At 36.3% G+C, this 16,953-nt stretch overlaps 1 protein-coding gene and 1 long non-coding RNA gene across 3 annotated transcripts in view; one reads left to right on the plus strand and one right to left on the minus strand.

The window, feature by feature from the left end:
* The first annotated feature begins 3,268 nt into the window (after positions 1–3,268).
* On the plus strand, positions 3,269–5,940 carry LOC130046832 (uncharacterized). Its single transcript, XR_008795844.1, has 2 exons — positions 3,269–3,812; positions 4,721–5,940. It is a non-coding gene; the product is annotated as an uncharacterized LOC130046832 (long non-coding RNA).
* Positions 5,941–6,269: 329 nt separating this feature from the next.
* The window catches only part of LOC125683785 (von Willebrand factor D and EGF domain-containing protein-like), a 29,440-nt gene continuing 18,756 nt past the window's right edge, over positions 6,270–16,953 (minus strand). Inside the window, exons 8-13 of one of the 2 annotated variants that reach the window (XM_056139845.1) lie at positions 16,359–16,444; positions 15,665–15,737; positions 10,650–10,838; positions 10,328–10,539; positions 6,550–6,768; positions 6,270–6,397 (exon numbers count right to left, since the gene is read on the minus strand). In XM_056139845.1, the coding sequence (XP_055995820.1) occupies positions 6,361–6,397; positions 6,550–6,768; positions 10,328–10,539; positions 10,650–10,838; positions 15,665–15,737; positions 16,359–16,444 (816 nt within the window). In that variant the 3' untranslated portion in view covers positions 6,270–6,360. Of the gene's footprint in view, positions 6,398–6,549; positions 6,769–7,769; positions 9,982–10,327; positions 10,540–10,649; positions 10,839–15,664; positions 15,738–16,358; positions 16,445–16,953 lie in introns of those variants that run through there. The other variant, XR_008795843.1, reaches the window with a different exon arrangement.

The following is a 16,953-nucleotide window of genomic DNA, read 5'->3' on the forward strand; positions in this document are numbered from 1 at the left end:
CAAATATTTAAAATCTGTACAATAATACGTCTGAATGAAATTCAGGATTAAATTTAGAATGTTAGAGAAGTGATTGATTGTTTTATGTCCCCTCGATAATTTTTCACTTATGTTGAGACTTCACCAGCTGCAGGTGAAGTACCAGAAATTTAGACCTAGATGCTAAATAAAAGTAATTTTCTAGACGGGGTCGTGAGGATACGAATGAAAGGTGAAGATAACGAACAGTGATCAATCTCATAACTCCTACAGTATAAGCAATACAAAATAGAGAGTTGAGTAAACACGGACCCCTGGATATACCAGACAACATTATTCCTGATTACCATTTTTTGAAAGTATTGCATTGGGAAAAAGCTTTTGTAAATTCACATATTTCTAATAATAAATTTAAAAATGCATCAATACATGCATATCCGTCTTTCCTATGGAAAGAAATGAATCGTTTAAAATTGTTTTCATTGAACAGGTGAAAGTAGAATTATATGTAAAAGGACATGTGGTCACGAAGCTTGTTTTCAATGGAGGGGAAAGCGACTACATGAACTGGTTTTCCATTTCTAAAGCAACTACCAAGACATGCATAGTCTCTTATACATTTTCTCATTTTTTAAATTTTGATTCCATAAAAAGAGTTTGTCAGCTTTATGATGATATGCATATTCAGGTATGAGTTTAATTATTTACTGGTCGCGGTATTCTAGTGTTACATGTAAGTGCGTTCGTTTTGCAATTTGGAGGTCCCCTTGTTTTACTACCAACTTATAGTAGTGTTTCACCACCAAGCGCCTAAACATTAAAGTAAAAATCATGGGTTTTCAAATGTGGCATTAAAAGGAGGGCATGTTATACTGTATACCTTTCCATGATAACATACTTAATGGCAAAAAGGAGTGCCAACCCCTTCTCTGAGCCCAGAAGAAGATATCACAATACATTTGAAATGGATCGTAAAAGGAAGATGCATTCTATCCGTTGTTAAAATCTTAAAGCTTTGCGTTTATTCTGTCTAATTTTATAGATTCCCAAACACACGACAAGTAACGAGTTTCATGAAATCATGTTTTCGGATTTACTTACCCTTCAAAATTAGGTCGGTATAAGTTTCATGTAATAGAGAAGCACACAGTCTAGACATCAAAATAAAGAGCAAACTCGGCCATCGAAGGATATGAATCTCGAATAGGACTTTAAACAATGGGAAAACTATTTAATGAGGTTTTAAGCTAAACAAGCGACATTTGTTTCTATCGAAAAGTTAACTCTCCGAAGAAAAATGTATGCTGATGATTGTAAATTGGATATACACATGTCCATGGAAAGCGATAAAAACAGACACCATTGTTCGATATATATGAAGCCTGTTTCATCGAAGTAGAATTAAAAATAAAAACTCGGAACACTTTTTGTTGATTTTTTTTATTACCCTTCTTCAGAACAAAATAAAATTTATATCGAAAGAAAAGCTAACTAAATGATGTTTGCCCAACTATCTATTTTGTATTGCTTATGGGATTTATGAGATTGATCACTTCGTTATCTTCATCTTTCATAAATAGAAACGGAAACTAGAACTACAACTAAACTTCACGGGATAAGACATTTGCCCTCGTCTACAGTCGCTACGACAAAACACAGTCTCCCAAATCGTGTTCAACGATCTCACCCTTGCTGTCTAAAGGGGTTCGGTAATCTTGGCAGAGAACTACTTAGTGGGGGTGGATCGTAACTTTTTATAAAGCATTCGTTCAAGAGCTGTTGATGAGTCTCTGTTAAATATTTGCCTTTGTCCATAGCAACAGAAGAATCTTTGTCATCTTTTTCAGAGTTTTCAACGCCAGTCTTTGTTGAGATTATCTCCAGTTAGATCTGGCTCTAAACGGATTTTGTCGGTTTCTTCCTTAGCCACATCAATGTCAGACTCCAAAGCTCCACATCTGCCTGGCGGTGGTTTCCAACTGTTTTCGATCTATAGAGACGGTGCTTCTCTGATACATCACTTAAATCTTTAAATAGGTGGAACTGTCATCTTTGGAGTATGCCTACAATGATCGCTAGAATGACCCAATGGCACGAACAATGGAATTCTCGGAAAAACCATTAGGCTAAAGAAGGTGTCTGCGAATTTTTATGAATGAACACACCAGCATGATTTTTAAGTCAAAAGACTAAACCGGTCGTGGTAATTCAGTGGTAGAGCGTTCGCTTCGTAACCTGGAGGACATGAGTCCATGAGCACGTCAATCCTATGACGTAAAGATAGATAGTGATTGCTCCATTGCTAAACGCTCTATGTTTGGAAGTGAGAATCACTGGTCTTTTAGATATGACCTTAGAAACGGAGGTCCCGTGTCGCGGAACACGTTGGTACGTTAAAGAACATTAACTGCTTTGGTCTTAAAGCACTAAGCATAGGCCCAAATTCATTGCACTTCACCTACAACTGGCGAGGTCTCAATATGAGTGACACATTCTCGATGGGACGTAAAACAGACAACCAACCTACCATAGTTAGTATTCATAAAACATTACATGATTGTTATTTGGATAAAAGACTGAATTCTAGAAAACAAGTCTGATCAGATAGACATACTACTTGCCAAGTAATGACCAAATGCAAGATCTAATGAAGGAGATAATCAATCAATGAAGGCCAAAGACCAGTGACATACATTCACATCTATTTGCGGTGCAAAACGTCCCATGTATTTTCTAATTACTGTGGTCATTATCTATCTCATTATCTACTTAGTAAATGTTTATTTAAGAAATTTTGTTTGATTAGATTTGGATATTATTGATTCGTACACAGGAAAGTATTTTCCGTCTGGTTAACACGACCAGTATTGATAGAATGATAATTAATTAATGATATCTAGTACGGATGAAACAAATGCTTTCTCCTCCGAAGCATCTCGTCCAGCCTCTGGAGTATCTAAAGGTCTGTGTTTGCCCTAATATTAATTTTGTATTCTTTATGAAATTAATGGGATTAATCATTGTTCGTCATTTTCACTGTTTTATTGGGGGAAACACATGCAAATTTTACCCGATAAAACAGTCGTATCTTGTGACACAGTTCCATAAACGTTTTAGTATATTTCTTTCTCTGTCAATCCCCAAGCTCCAGATTATAAGGTATGAGCCAGGGTACTGCACCCAAACAGAGAAAACCTGAAGAAATTACGAAAATGGCACTATATAGCATGCGAAGAATAACGAATTGACATGTGAATGAAAATGATTGTTAATAGATATATCTAAATGTAGAGTTGAACGCTACAGCAATGGATTTTTTTTTCTCATGTAAAGGTTTTTGAATAAATTCTGCTTCATAAGAATATAAAAACAGGTAAGCTAACAAAAGAGCACAATTCGTAAGCATGGGAATTCCAACAGACTGTTGGGAAACCTAATCACCAAAGACTACAAAGATATTGTCACTGAGGAATTCCAGTATAAGTTTTATTTCAACTTCAGAGTACTTGTGCATGGAATCAGAGTGGTGTTTAACAAAGTAATTGTTTAAGAATACGAATATTTCCTTTATCACAATTAATGTATATATTTTCCGATTATAGCCCCATAGATGTTAGGGTCTTTATCCTTTTCAGAAGTAAAAAATCTCAATGTGTTTTTATAGTATGCGAATAATTCACCAGGTATTTTTGTACATTTAAATCCTGTGCAGTTAGTTTGTGTGTAACAATTACCGGGTGCGGACTTGTTTATTCACATTGATGTTTATGTATTTCATCTAATAATAGTCATCAAGTTTTAATACCTTGTGGCCAGAGTTCACTACTTCTGAGGTAAGTTTAATTACTTATCACTTTAATAATTTTATTCCACATTTATTCCTAAATTGGCCAACGTACAAAGTTCTTTAAAATCATATTAGAATTTACTGTGATAGTTCTTGTGAGTATACAATACATTCATGTGCTATGTTGTTTTAAATGTATATGTATTTACCTATAAACGTAAATGTACGATGTATTGGTCATGTCAGAGTATAGGGAAACGCCCAGAGTACGCAGTAAAATGTTATTTAGTAAAGTGTAGTGTATATGCAGTAAAATGCAGCATGTAAAGTGTATATGCAGTCAAATATAGTGTATAATGTGTATATACGGTAAAATGCAGTGTGTAATATTTATATGCAGTTTAATGCAGTGCGTAATATGTATATGCAGTAAAACGCAGTGTGTAATATGTATATGCAGTAAAATGCATTGTGTAATATGTATATACAGTAAAATGTTATATAAAAAATATAATATAGGGAAGTATGCAGTAAAATGCAATGTTTAAAATATGCGTGCAGCAAAATGCAGTCTGTATAAAGTGAGGCAAAGTAAGTTTTGTATGTGTATTCGTTCGTCAATACAACGTATCATTAGGTCAAATGCTGTCTGACGTGTTTCATACCGATTGTTAAGCCGTTCTTGGCACACTGATTTTGACTGTGGATAGCTCCGTTTACCTGATCAGGATATAGGGCTCACGGCGGGTGTGACCGGTCGACAGGGGATGCTTACTCCTCCTAGGCACCTGATGCCACCTCTGGTGTGTCCAGGTGTCCGTGTTTGCCCAACTATCTATTTTGTATTGCTTGTAGAAGTTATGAGATTGATCACTGTTCGTTGTCTTCACCTTTCATTGTAACAGTATACATGTATCTGTATCTAAATTATTTTTACAAATTTTATCGTTACAGATCCCTTCTTCATTTGACTCCTTTTCGAAGTACAGAAAACGATGATGAACATTTGTGTATATAGCTCGAATGTATTAAAACAGTATAAACCATAAAACTCGTTTTTCTATTTTAATGCCTGGCGACCATCCTGCGACATTCTTTTTCCATTTTTGTTGAACTGTCTATGATGTCAAAAAGTCTAGTCTTTAATTACGAGGAATGGTCGTGTAAAGTGTTGAAAAGTCATACGTTTTGATGATGATTTGAGAATTGTTTTGTACAATTTCAAATTTATTAAAGTTCTTTAGAATTATTTAGAATCCACGTTTGATTTACACCACTTTTGACATATGTTGTGACACAGTACGTTTAAAAATTATCCATCACAGTTGTTAATATTTTGTCAAGGAGCAAAGATGGGTTTGGTAGATCATTTACACGATCTTGCAATGTATCTTTTTTTGTAAGGGTTTTTGTGTAGTTTAGGAATCCAGCATAGGTACAGTAACTCGTAATTATTCATTCGTCCCAAATATTTGAATTTGTGTAAAAGTGAAGCATGGTTTTGAAGTATTTCATTTTTAAAAAGAGCAGTTTGAGTATAAGTACGATTAAAAGTTTACAGGATATCTTGAGATGGAGCACATGAGGTTGGAAAAAGAATCTACAAAGATTTATCTTAAAAAAAAAACATGACATCTTTTAGCTGGTTATGTGAATTTTCATTTCTGTACCAAAGCTGATTATTTGACGTCTGTACATATGACATTTTTTATATATCGAAGAATAATCCAAAAGTACATTAACAATTGTGTAAGAGCCTGAGCTACAATACCTATACTGAATTCCAAAATTTCGCAAAAGCCCTAGCAATGCACGAAAAACAATGTCGTTTTAAGAAACGATTTTGCGCGATTAAGCACTCGGTGTGGTGAAAGATGGCGTCAGGCAGTAGTGGGTAGGTGGACGATTTAACGTTCACCTTTGAACGATAAGTCAATGAAGTCGACACCATCACCTACAGGGGTTATAAATGATCTCCCAGACTTGATCAACCATTTGTAGTAACACGAAATCAACAGACGTTCATACTGCAGCACCACTTGTGGAATATGTTTACGGTTGCAGAGACGACAGTGAGGCAAGGAATGCGGTCATGATAGGGCAAGTCACAGTAAAGCAGTCTCTCGAATATTGAAACGTCATGAGTTAGTTGATTGTGTATTGTTTAACACCCCGCTCGATAATTCTTCACTCATATGGATACGTCACCATTGCCGTTGATGGGCTGCAAAATTTAGGCCTATGCTTGCCGCTCAAGTCCTTTGAATAGGGAGGTTTATCTATCGTGGCACACCTGTTGTGAAACGGGGTATCGGTTTTCGTGATCTCATTCGAAAAGCCGCCCGTTTAGTTGCCTCTTACGACAAGGGGTACTGAGGATCTATTCTAATCCGGATTTCCACGAGATTAAACGTCATGGAATTCTCTACGGAAGACTGAACCTTTACGGAAGACCTTGAAAGGATTTTCAACTTAGATTCAATTATCAACGTTACATAGTAAAGTGGTTGGATAGTAAGTATTTTACTGCATGCTTAAAAAACCAGCCGACTTTTCCATGTACGTTCTACAAAATTGTTTTGCTTCTGACCGGTTTAAATACTCGTTTGTTGTGGAATGAACAGCAGATCTCTGTAATAGTATAAAAAGATACAAGGTTACATTCCCAAATAACAACTCTTAATAACGCAACGATCATCTAACGTTCAAATAAAAAAAAATGAAATTCAAATTATCTTTTTATCTTAGTGATAAAAATACTTGACGTTTGTAATATAGATAACCTTCGATTTGCTGGTCCGTTAGCTATCATTCTGCACGTCGTATGTACATTTGATTCCGTAATGATATTGCACTGTTCGTGTATACGATAATTGCAGACTGAAATATTGGAATATTGAAATCTTGGTTGATCCACCTCGCAAGTGCAATACAAATGTACTGTTCTCAGTCCTTGTAGTGATAAACTATTTGGTCCAATCAAATCTTCTTTTGGAAGAACTCTGGAAATTTGTTCAAAACATTAATAAAGCTTGATTTAAACCATTTGCAGATACAGTAGTACACATATTCACCCCTTTTTCTGTTTTTGATCTCTCTCTCTCTCTCTCTCTCTCTCTCTCTCCACTCTAAAGATAATGAAAATAGGTGAAATATTAAGGAATAAGGAACGATTTTAAAATGGTCATAATGATATGAGCTTGGTCAAGTGATACATTTCTGTATTAACCTTCTTCTCAGAAGATATGATGATGAGACAGCAGATTTCATATTCCAGTGAACTTTTAACATCGATATTCAATATTTTGTAAGTATCTTTAAAAAGATAATTGCATAGAGTAATTATATTAACAGTGATACATGTATAGCATGTGATAAGGTCATATTCTTTCCAATGTAAACATGCGTAATGACCAAAAATAGACCGCCTTAAAATGGCTGAAATATTGCCGAAACGGCGTAAAACCATAATCAATAAATCAAACCAAAAATAGAAAATGCGACACCCTGCGCTGGGTCTTAGGGGCTATCATAACATTTAACATAACACACGTAGTTCGAAAAGGAAAGATATATCTTATTGGTTGTTAAAATTACAAAGGTCTGCTTTTATTCTCTCCAATTCTATAGATCCTTATGTACGTGACAAACTGAAATTTCATGAAAGCATTTTCCCGGACTTACATACCCATCCAAATTGTTCTGCTTAAAGAGATTCGCACTTGAGATATATAGTAATACCAATTTTTGTAGAAGTACATTTTTTATTTCTACAATGAAGGAGAATTAGGAGATTGAAAAGAAAAACTGGGCTCACAATGTTTCTTTTTGAGCAACAGTGTTTTAAACATGACCTATTTGCACTTAAAATTTACTCAAAATTTATTTGTTTAAACATTGTTTGTTGTTGTCAAAACAACATAAGCAACACAAATCAATCCTTAAATAATATATATATATATATATATATATATATATATATATATATATATATATAGCTTACTTCTCCTAGGAACCCGATCCCACCTCTGGTGTGTCCAGGGGTCCGTGTTTGCCCAACTATCTATTTTGTATTGCTTAAAGGAGTTAAGAGATTGATCACTGTTCGTTATCATCACCTTTATTTTAACATACATATATCAAAAACGTTTAATGCACCTGTACTTGTAATGGAAATAAATAATGGTCTTTTTGCATTTGATATACGGAAAAATTCATGTTGTCGAATTTGATAGTGTAATGTGAATTTCTAAACTTTCACATAATGTTTAGTCTTGTGGAGGTTATAGAACTGTAACGGATTTGGGTAAGTAAAGGCAAATAGCGTGGGTGGGGGTTGGACTTTATATATGTATGATATATCATGACTAGTTGTGTGGTGTTTAATACTTGAACCACTAGGTAATTGCATGTGGATAATTTGAGATCCATTCATCTATTTATTATTCATTCATAATGGTCATGTTCATTTAGTTTATCTTTCCATATTTGTATACACACATATATGGCCATTCACTTTGTACATATATTTAATATGAGCCATATAGAAGGGAAGACGTCTTCTAGAGCTTCATTAATTCATATTGTCCTGTTTTACATTTCAGGAATTGCTTTGTTGATTTGTATATATTTATGTATATATTTACTATATATTGTAATAAGCTGAGATGGAATTCTTTAGCCGTTACCGTAGTCCAATGTTTACATGGTCGTGACCATCTACGAAGACGCCATTATTTGGACGAAGATGCGTCGTTGCTGTTGTCGCACGTGCGACCACTTATGTCGTTATGGGAGTCGCTCCAACTCCTATCGTTTAAGAGACAGATCTCATCCTGGACAGATCCGAGACGGACGTGTTTTAGCTGTCGGTAAGCTATCCCCCATATAAATTACTCCCAATCCCAGGGAGATGTGCCAATCCATCGCGACTTGTTTGTAAATCGTCTTTAGTTTCATTTTCACTTTCGTTTTAACCATTTCCGTTTTGGGCTACAGAATTCCCCATCTTGTCTTAAAATAGCACATTGTTTTCATTGTAAATATCATTTCTATGCTACTGAATCGTAATAATACTTGATCAAATCTGATACCGCCTTGTCTTATTTACTTGAAATTCACTCGCTACCAGAGTTTTATAACTCGATTCAATACCAGAATCGTATGCTACTCGCTACCAGAGTCTGAGATTTGTTTACCCTGACGACCACGTTACAGAACAGATTTTTAGATCATTGGCCAAAATACTGCCTTTTGATACAAAATTTTGAGTAAATCAATTCAGACTTTTTTAGGATCCGGTGTTCTGTTTAGAAAGATATATCAACCAAATTTATAAATCACAATATCTGAACTAGTTCCAAGTTTCATATACTTGCATCATACATCACAAAACTGAAATACATTGACAAGGGTATAAAAATATAAAATATATTGGATGAAACAGAAACCGTAAAGTCATGGTGATTGAGATATGTTTGATTAATAAATCCTTCCGCCACAAAATATAGTCCTTGCCAAACCCTATCAAAATTTGAATTGGCACATTTTTCAACTGAGTAGAGTTCAGTAGTAGTGTAATATGTTTGCACCAATGAGATCAGTATTGAACCATTAATACTTAACTATAGCATTCTGAGCAGTTGTGCTCAAAAGCTGATGAGCTAACCATAAAAGCACACAGATAATCCAGGCGTCAAAAGAAAGAGAAAACTCATAAAAAGGTAGCAAACAAAAGGGGAGGACTGAAGGTGAAAACAATTGCATCCTAAAATCCGAAAAAAGAACAAAAACTAAGTCTTTCGCGCATATTTCTTGTGGGTGTAACCCCTGTGCTGTGGTATCTAGACCATAAAGGACCGACCCCGATGTTCTTTCTGTAGGATGGTATGCATACTTGTCCTTGTAGAGTATACATTGGTACAGTGATTCATATTTTCAAGGATGCTTTTCAACCCACTTCCTTCAGCAGAGCATTCTTCAAAATCTCCGACTGTTGAAAGATTATAGGATCTATTGAATCTTTAACAAATCACAGAATTGGTTTGATATTTAGCAAGTTCATCGAAGTAAATTCATTTACAAAGTCGATATATAGTTTTCACATATCTTCTTGATATGTCGATGAGCGTTTACATATAATTATAGTTGACGAGCCCGATCCTCGTGATTGTCAGTACTTGTACATGCATGTCCACTGTAGGTTCTTCCAGGTACTGCGATTTCAACTCTCGTTAATGACTCATTCACGGCAAAATCATAGCCAAGAAAGAAGCATTGATGTAAATAGTGGAGCTGCCTTGTTAATCATAGTAAGATATATAAAATTCAAACAACCGTTTAAGCTAAAACTCTACATAAAGTAGTTTGAAAAGGAAATATAAATTCAAGACATTTAGTTTTCTCCTTCTCCATTCACGCTGTGTATGTTTACATCAACACTTGATACAAAATATTCATGGAAGCTTTGCAAGAATCTTTGTCTGATCATGATAGAAACTAATCAAAATTCCCTCAACAATCCTATAGGACGTAAATTTAAGTAGACTTTTCATAACCTACCTCCAAGATCTTGAAAACACGTCTGGTCTATTTTGATAAGGAGTGTGTGAATGGTCTCTGGCATATAACACACCACTGGAACCTAGTCGGCTACATAATCCCTCACTTTCATAGATGTCGTACAGGGAAGGAAATATTTCTATTTCCATCACGTTCACTGCTTCGTACAACCGAAGTCGAACGTTTAAATATGTTCCAGTTGGAAATACAAACTACAAGATTAAAGTGCGTATTTATTACATTGCTAAACTCGAAAAAGGCTGAATTACCAGTCGATGATAAAGGCAACATCTAAACAGCAAATCTGCAACAAATATCTTACCTTGTAATTCAAATCATCTATTTTCTTTATCATCAATATGTCATTGTGGCAGCTTTTGAAATTGAAATATGCCTGTGTATGAGGACATCTGTTTATGACGAAAACATCACCCGCAGCTCGAACAGCTATTGCACAGTTACAGAATATCCCAGTGTGTAAATTGTTGCACTCAGTCGTTTTGGTTTGCACCTGTACATGTGAATTAATTTGACAAAGCTGATAAAATATTTACTAGGACATGCATGTGCAGCTCAGTTAAGGCTACCTGAGAACAATACTAGTGCTGCATATAAATGTACCTCTGTGCATTTCAAGTATATAAAGTTGCAATGAAAATGTACGTAACAATGCGTAGGTTCTTCTGGTTATATCGCGGGGAAAGTGTAATAATATTTTGTCGTTATTAACTACCGTTATCAAGTGGTAAGCTGTATATACGTGAAAACATCTCGTCAAATATTTCCCAGATAATTATATATTGTTCCTTTATATCAAATCACTCTCCATTTTTATATGCCCGTCAAAAACGGTACGTATTATGATATGGCGTCGTCCATCTGTCTGTCCGTCTGTACGGACCTTGCGGGTAAAATAAAAAATGAACTGTGGGTTCAAGATTTTAATACTCAATACATTTGATAATAATGATATTAAGAAAACCTTGTAGCTAAGATACAGACCGAATTGTACACTCCAGGATCTCACAACGTACTAACTTACATCTAATCAACATGATGAGAGGAAGATGCCTGTTGTTTTATCAAGTTAAAAGGAAAATTATAGAATACAGACCGAATTATTGGGGATAGGACAGTCAAACTTGGTATACATATTTTCATGTCAAATGGAGGCCGCCTTATGTCAGAGGTCAAGTTCATGGTCTCTTAGTAAAAAAAACCAACAACGTAGGCAGGATGCAGATCGAACTATTAGAGCTAGGATTGTCAAACTTGGTATATATACATGTGCACCTTATACCAAGTGTTTATCCAAGTCAAAGGTTAAAGTTGTAGTATCATCATCATCATCATCATCATCATCAATCCCGCGACGGGTGACGTCGTTGGGGAGGTAAGAGGGATGAAGCAGCAGAGACCCTTCTCCACTCGGTTCTCTCTTGGGCCGTTGTGATGAGTACTGGCATGGGTAGTGTGTTCCACTCCTTCACATTATCTGTCCAAATTTTCCTTTGTCGGCCGCGGCAGCGTCCACCCTCTACGGTGCCCTGTCGTACGGTCTTTGCGAGGCTGTCGTGACGTACGACATGACCAAACCAGGCCTTCTTGCGTCTCTTGACCATCTGTAGGAGGGTTTTGTGGGGGCCCACCAGGCTGGTGACCATGTCTCTGACAAACTCATTGGTTTTGTGCTCCCAGTGGTGGATGCCGAGCAGTTTCCGTAGGCACTTGTTTTCAAAAGCCTGGACTTTCCTTTCGGTCTCAGCCAGCATTGTCCATGTCTCACATCCGTACAAGAGGATGGATATTACGAGTGACCTGTATAGCCTGTACTTTGTGCGGAAGGTGATGCTGCTCTTCCATATTCTATTGAGCCTCGCCATCGCTGATGTTGCTGTGGCTATCCTGAGTCGGATATCTCCAGCGCAGGTGCCATCCTTGTATGGTGTTGCCCCCAGGTATTTGAAGCTTGTCACTTCCTCTAAGGTATCTCCGTTCATAGTTATGTTTGCACTGATGTCGCTTGTGCTGTTGACCATCACTTTGGACTTTTCTGTGCTGACCTCCATGCCATAGGTCCTTGCACTGTCCACCAATCTGTTGGTGAGGTCCTGTATTCGCTGTTGCTGCCACTCATGAGGTCAATATCGTCAGCGAATCGGAGGTTGCAGAGAGGTCTTCCACCAATTGGGATCGAAGTATGGTGGTTCTGGAGCGTCTCCTGCATAATCCTCTCCAAGAACAGGTTGAATAAGACGGGGGAGAGTAAACACCCTTGCCTCACACCATCTGTCGTCTTGAAGAACTCTCCCGACTGACTATTCAAGAGGACTGCACTGCTCGAGTTCATGTAGAGGGCCTGGATCACCTATACTAGATGGTCATCAATGCCAAAGTCTCTCATGATCTTCCATAAACCATCATGTCAAACTCTATCGAATGCCTTTTTGAAATCGATAAAGTTGTGGAAGAGGTTCCGCTGGTGTTGGAGATGCTTTTCAATCAACACACTGCAATTAAAGATCTGCTTCACTGTGCTCCGGCCAGCTCTGAATCCTGCCTGTTCTTCTGCCAGCAGCTCCTCCACTTTGGTTTTCAGTCGGTTGAGGGTGACTCTGGGTATGACTTTGCTAGGGTGGCTAATGAGGCCTATTGTCCGATAGTTCTGGCATTGTCTTAGGTTGTCTTTCTTTGGTAAGGGAATGATCAGGGATTGAGTTGTAGTATCACTTAGTAGAAAAACCTTGTTTTCGTTAAAGATACAAATATTACCATGAAACTTAGGCACAAGCTTCCTCTCGAAGAAATGTAATTTCAGATTGCATTTCAGCTGGATTGATGTACCATGGCCTACTTTGGTGGTAAAAGTAGGTCAAACAGTTTTCACAATATTTTCGTTATTATGAATACATATATTACCCTGGAATTTTGTCACAACCTCCCTCTTAGAGAAATACATCATCAGTTGGATATACTGATTCACTGGTGCACGGTGATCTACTTCAATTACTAAAAATAGGTCATATAGTTTTCTTTACTATTTCCTCACCATAGATACGGATATTGCACTGAAGGTCTAATGTGCGTATGTTGTACTGTTTTTGGTACTCTTGTTTATATATACATGTAGTATGCTCGAAGGTGATAGTCATATTATATTACCTTTAAATCGGCACTAATTTGAATGACTGATTCGTTTTAAAATTCACTTATTTACATAAATAATTTCATTGTACATAAACTATGGCAAACTTTGGATGCATCTGCTATAGCCAGTAATATGAATGTTTTAAAGTATATGTATGCGCTTGAAAAAGGTTGGGATCAACTTCTGTCTGATATATTGATGATATGGTATCTATCAGAATGTGAACAACCCCTGTAATTCGCTGATGAATGTTGATATGTTGTTAAATTATAGCATGCTTTGTTTGAGTATGCATTCTATCCTAGAACTTTTCATGTAAATGCTTTTTATTTATTTCTGAGAATATCGATAAAAATTCAGCTGGAAACTCGCTTACACCCGAATTTTTGTTTATAAAAATAAAGTGTTATGCGATATTTAACTGACGTCACGGGAAAGTACTATGAGGGGAATTTATAGTAGCTCACTCACAGTCAACAAATGGGTAGTATGGTTTCAGCGTTTAACCGTAACAATTGTGATTATACTTGTGAATTTGAGGTGTAATTTCACACCAAAATTATAGTGTATTTCACTACATGGAAGCCCAGTTGCGCGCTGCATTGATTACTGCGCTGCACCTTTTCCTCAAGAAGAAAACAACTTTCTTTGTTAGAGTCCATAGAAGATGTATAGAAACAGTAGATTTCAGTCAGCAGTTTTTGAAATATTTTACATACATATTTATGATATACCGGTGAATCGGTTAACGAACGTTAAAGAAATTATAAAATTGGTCACTGTTCATTATCTTTACCTTTCCCTATAAATTATACAAAATTAAGAGTAGGGCAACCACGGATCTCTCGGCACACCAGATATGTGATCAGGTGTTGAAGACGAGTAAGCATCTGGTGTTGACCGTTTACACGGCAAAAATAACAAACAGTTATCAATCTCAGAACTCCTATAAGCAATACAAAATAAGTTGGGCAAACACGAACCCCTGCATGTACCAGAGGTGGGATCAGGTGCCTAGGAGGAGTAAGCATCCCCTGTAGACCGGACACACCCGCCGTGAGCCATATATCGTGATAAGGTAAAGGAGTAATTCAAAATTAAAATTAACATGTAAAGAACGATATAACAATTTGTATGAAACACGTCTGGCAGCATTTCACCTAATGACAGACTGTGTTTACAAATTATATCATAAATGTTTTGTTACTCTTCATTTTATATTTTTAGGTATGCGGATATAAAATGACTCGATAATTTCAGGTGAGTTTAAAATGACCATCTGGGAATGAGCAGTGTGAAGAAAAGAATAGTTCATCAAGAATTAACGGATTCAGATGAGAAAAGAATAGTTTAAACTTCGATGTTTAGTGTGGAGACGGCTAGAACGATTTATAGTGGGAAGGGAACGATTCTTAACGAAACTATTCTTTGTTGAAATAGAACATTACAATGTCCTAAGCAACAGGAAAGTTTATGTGTGCACATTGACGGGCCAGAATAATTTGAAAACCGGATTCTGAAAATTCAGGACATGCTCATGAAAGTGAATTTCTCCGTGACAGGACATCAGCAAAGTAACAGAATAACACGCACCTAAAACAGTCCTATCCATCCAAGTACTTGATTTCTCTTAACGTTTATCTTATCCTGTAGCAAACTGGCCAAGTCTTCCGATTGGCGATTAGATATTTGTTCAACTAAAAAGCTTGTTTATTCAAAGTACTCCTTTCCAACATGTTCAGTAATGCAGTAACAATCAAGGAAATAATAGACTATTCTTTGGTAAAAATTCTCTGACAGACCTTTGTCAATACTTTCTCTATCGGAGAGTATATACAAAATGTTACTTCTAAATCAGACCGGTACCAGAACACGACTTATTTACGATGATTGAATATATGTTTAATTATCATAGCCTTCAAGGTACTGCTTTATCTGACCCACATGGTTCCAGCAGACGAAAACATTCATTGCATCATGAAAAGTGAATATAACAAACAGTGATCAATCTCATAACTCCTATAAGAAATACAAAATAGAGGGTTGGGCAGACACGATCCCCCGGATATACCAGAGGTGGGATCAGGTGCCTAGTTAGAGTAAGTATCCCCTGTCGATCAGTTACACACACCGTGAGCCCTATATCTTGATCATACAAATGGCCTATTTGTAAAGGGCATTGAATATACCTCCATTATGTTTCCACTGCCATCTTGCGATCTATACATGATAAAGGTTCCGTCATTTTGGTTGTCGTATTTTCTGAAACAAAATATTGAATATCAAATATCGAAATCACACTACATTCTAAAATTTTAAACACTGAAAACCCGATACATTGCACATGTTATCAAAATTGTTTTTTACTTCAGCGGAAGTATGCTCATTATTCAAGGGAAATTCTGACCGTAGATGTAAATTATAGCGTTATGTGCATGTAAATTAATTTGATCTAGATCTGTGATATATGTAAAAGTGAAGATAACGAACATTGATTGATTTCATAATGTCTATAAAGAATACAACATTTAGCGTATCACAGATTCCTAGACACGACAAATATGGGATCAGATGTCCCAGGGCTACTCCTCCTAGGCACCGGATTCCACCTTTAATGTGTCCAGGGGTCCGCATTAGCCTTTCTCTTAATTTGGTATTCTTTATGGAAGTGATGGGATTGCCGCTGCCCGCAGTCCTCACTTTTTCACATTGTTAACATGCCGTGAGAAAACTATGCCATTGTTGCTTGAAAAATTTCTAAGCAATTCCAAATAATCATTGGATGGAAATAAAGTTGTACATTATTTTAAATCAAAGAAGAATGAAAATTATTCCCCAAATTACACATTTACATCTTTAAGCAATATAAATCCCGAAACTTACATGCCATCAAAAGTTTTCATATGTGATGTAGTGTGAGCATAACAGCTCCGTCCCTGCCAGACAGTCGATGCCTCTGTAATAGTCACCTGTGGAAGGTAAACGTTTTATTTCTATAGTGTCATAATTACGCAGAATTTCATTTTTGATTTGGTTTGCCGTTACGAAATTCTGCTGCGTTCCACATTGTCAGAATATATTAAAAATGTCGGAGGAATATTAAAATCCCATATTAGACAAATCTAAACAAAAGTGCGTAGCATCTATCCTTCTGTGTTTAGTAAACCAGAAGTGATAAAAGAATTAGATAGGTTACATGAGGAATATGTTTTGGTTCCAGCTGACGAAGCTTGTAACAACCTTGTCTTTGTAAGGCTCATTATTACAACTGTATTTTAAACGAGCTTGGCATTAATTCAACATTTGATAATTGTACTTACACTCCAACTGCCTTTTCAAAAGTTGAAATTCTACATAATCATGCTTCAATTTTAGACGCTAAACATTTATATGACGTGTTCCATACCAATTGTTAGGTTGTTGTTGGCATTCTGATTTTGACTATAGATTACTCCGCTTACCTGATCAAGACAGACCT

The sequence above is a fragment of the Ostrea edulis genome, chromosome 6, assembly GCF_947568905.1.
Source record: "Ostrea edulis chromosome 6, xbOstEdul1.1, whole genome shotgun sequence".
NCBI classification, from domain to species: domain Eukaryota; kingdom Metazoa; phylum Mollusca; class Bivalvia; order Ostreida; family Ostreidae; genus Ostrea; species Ostrea edulis.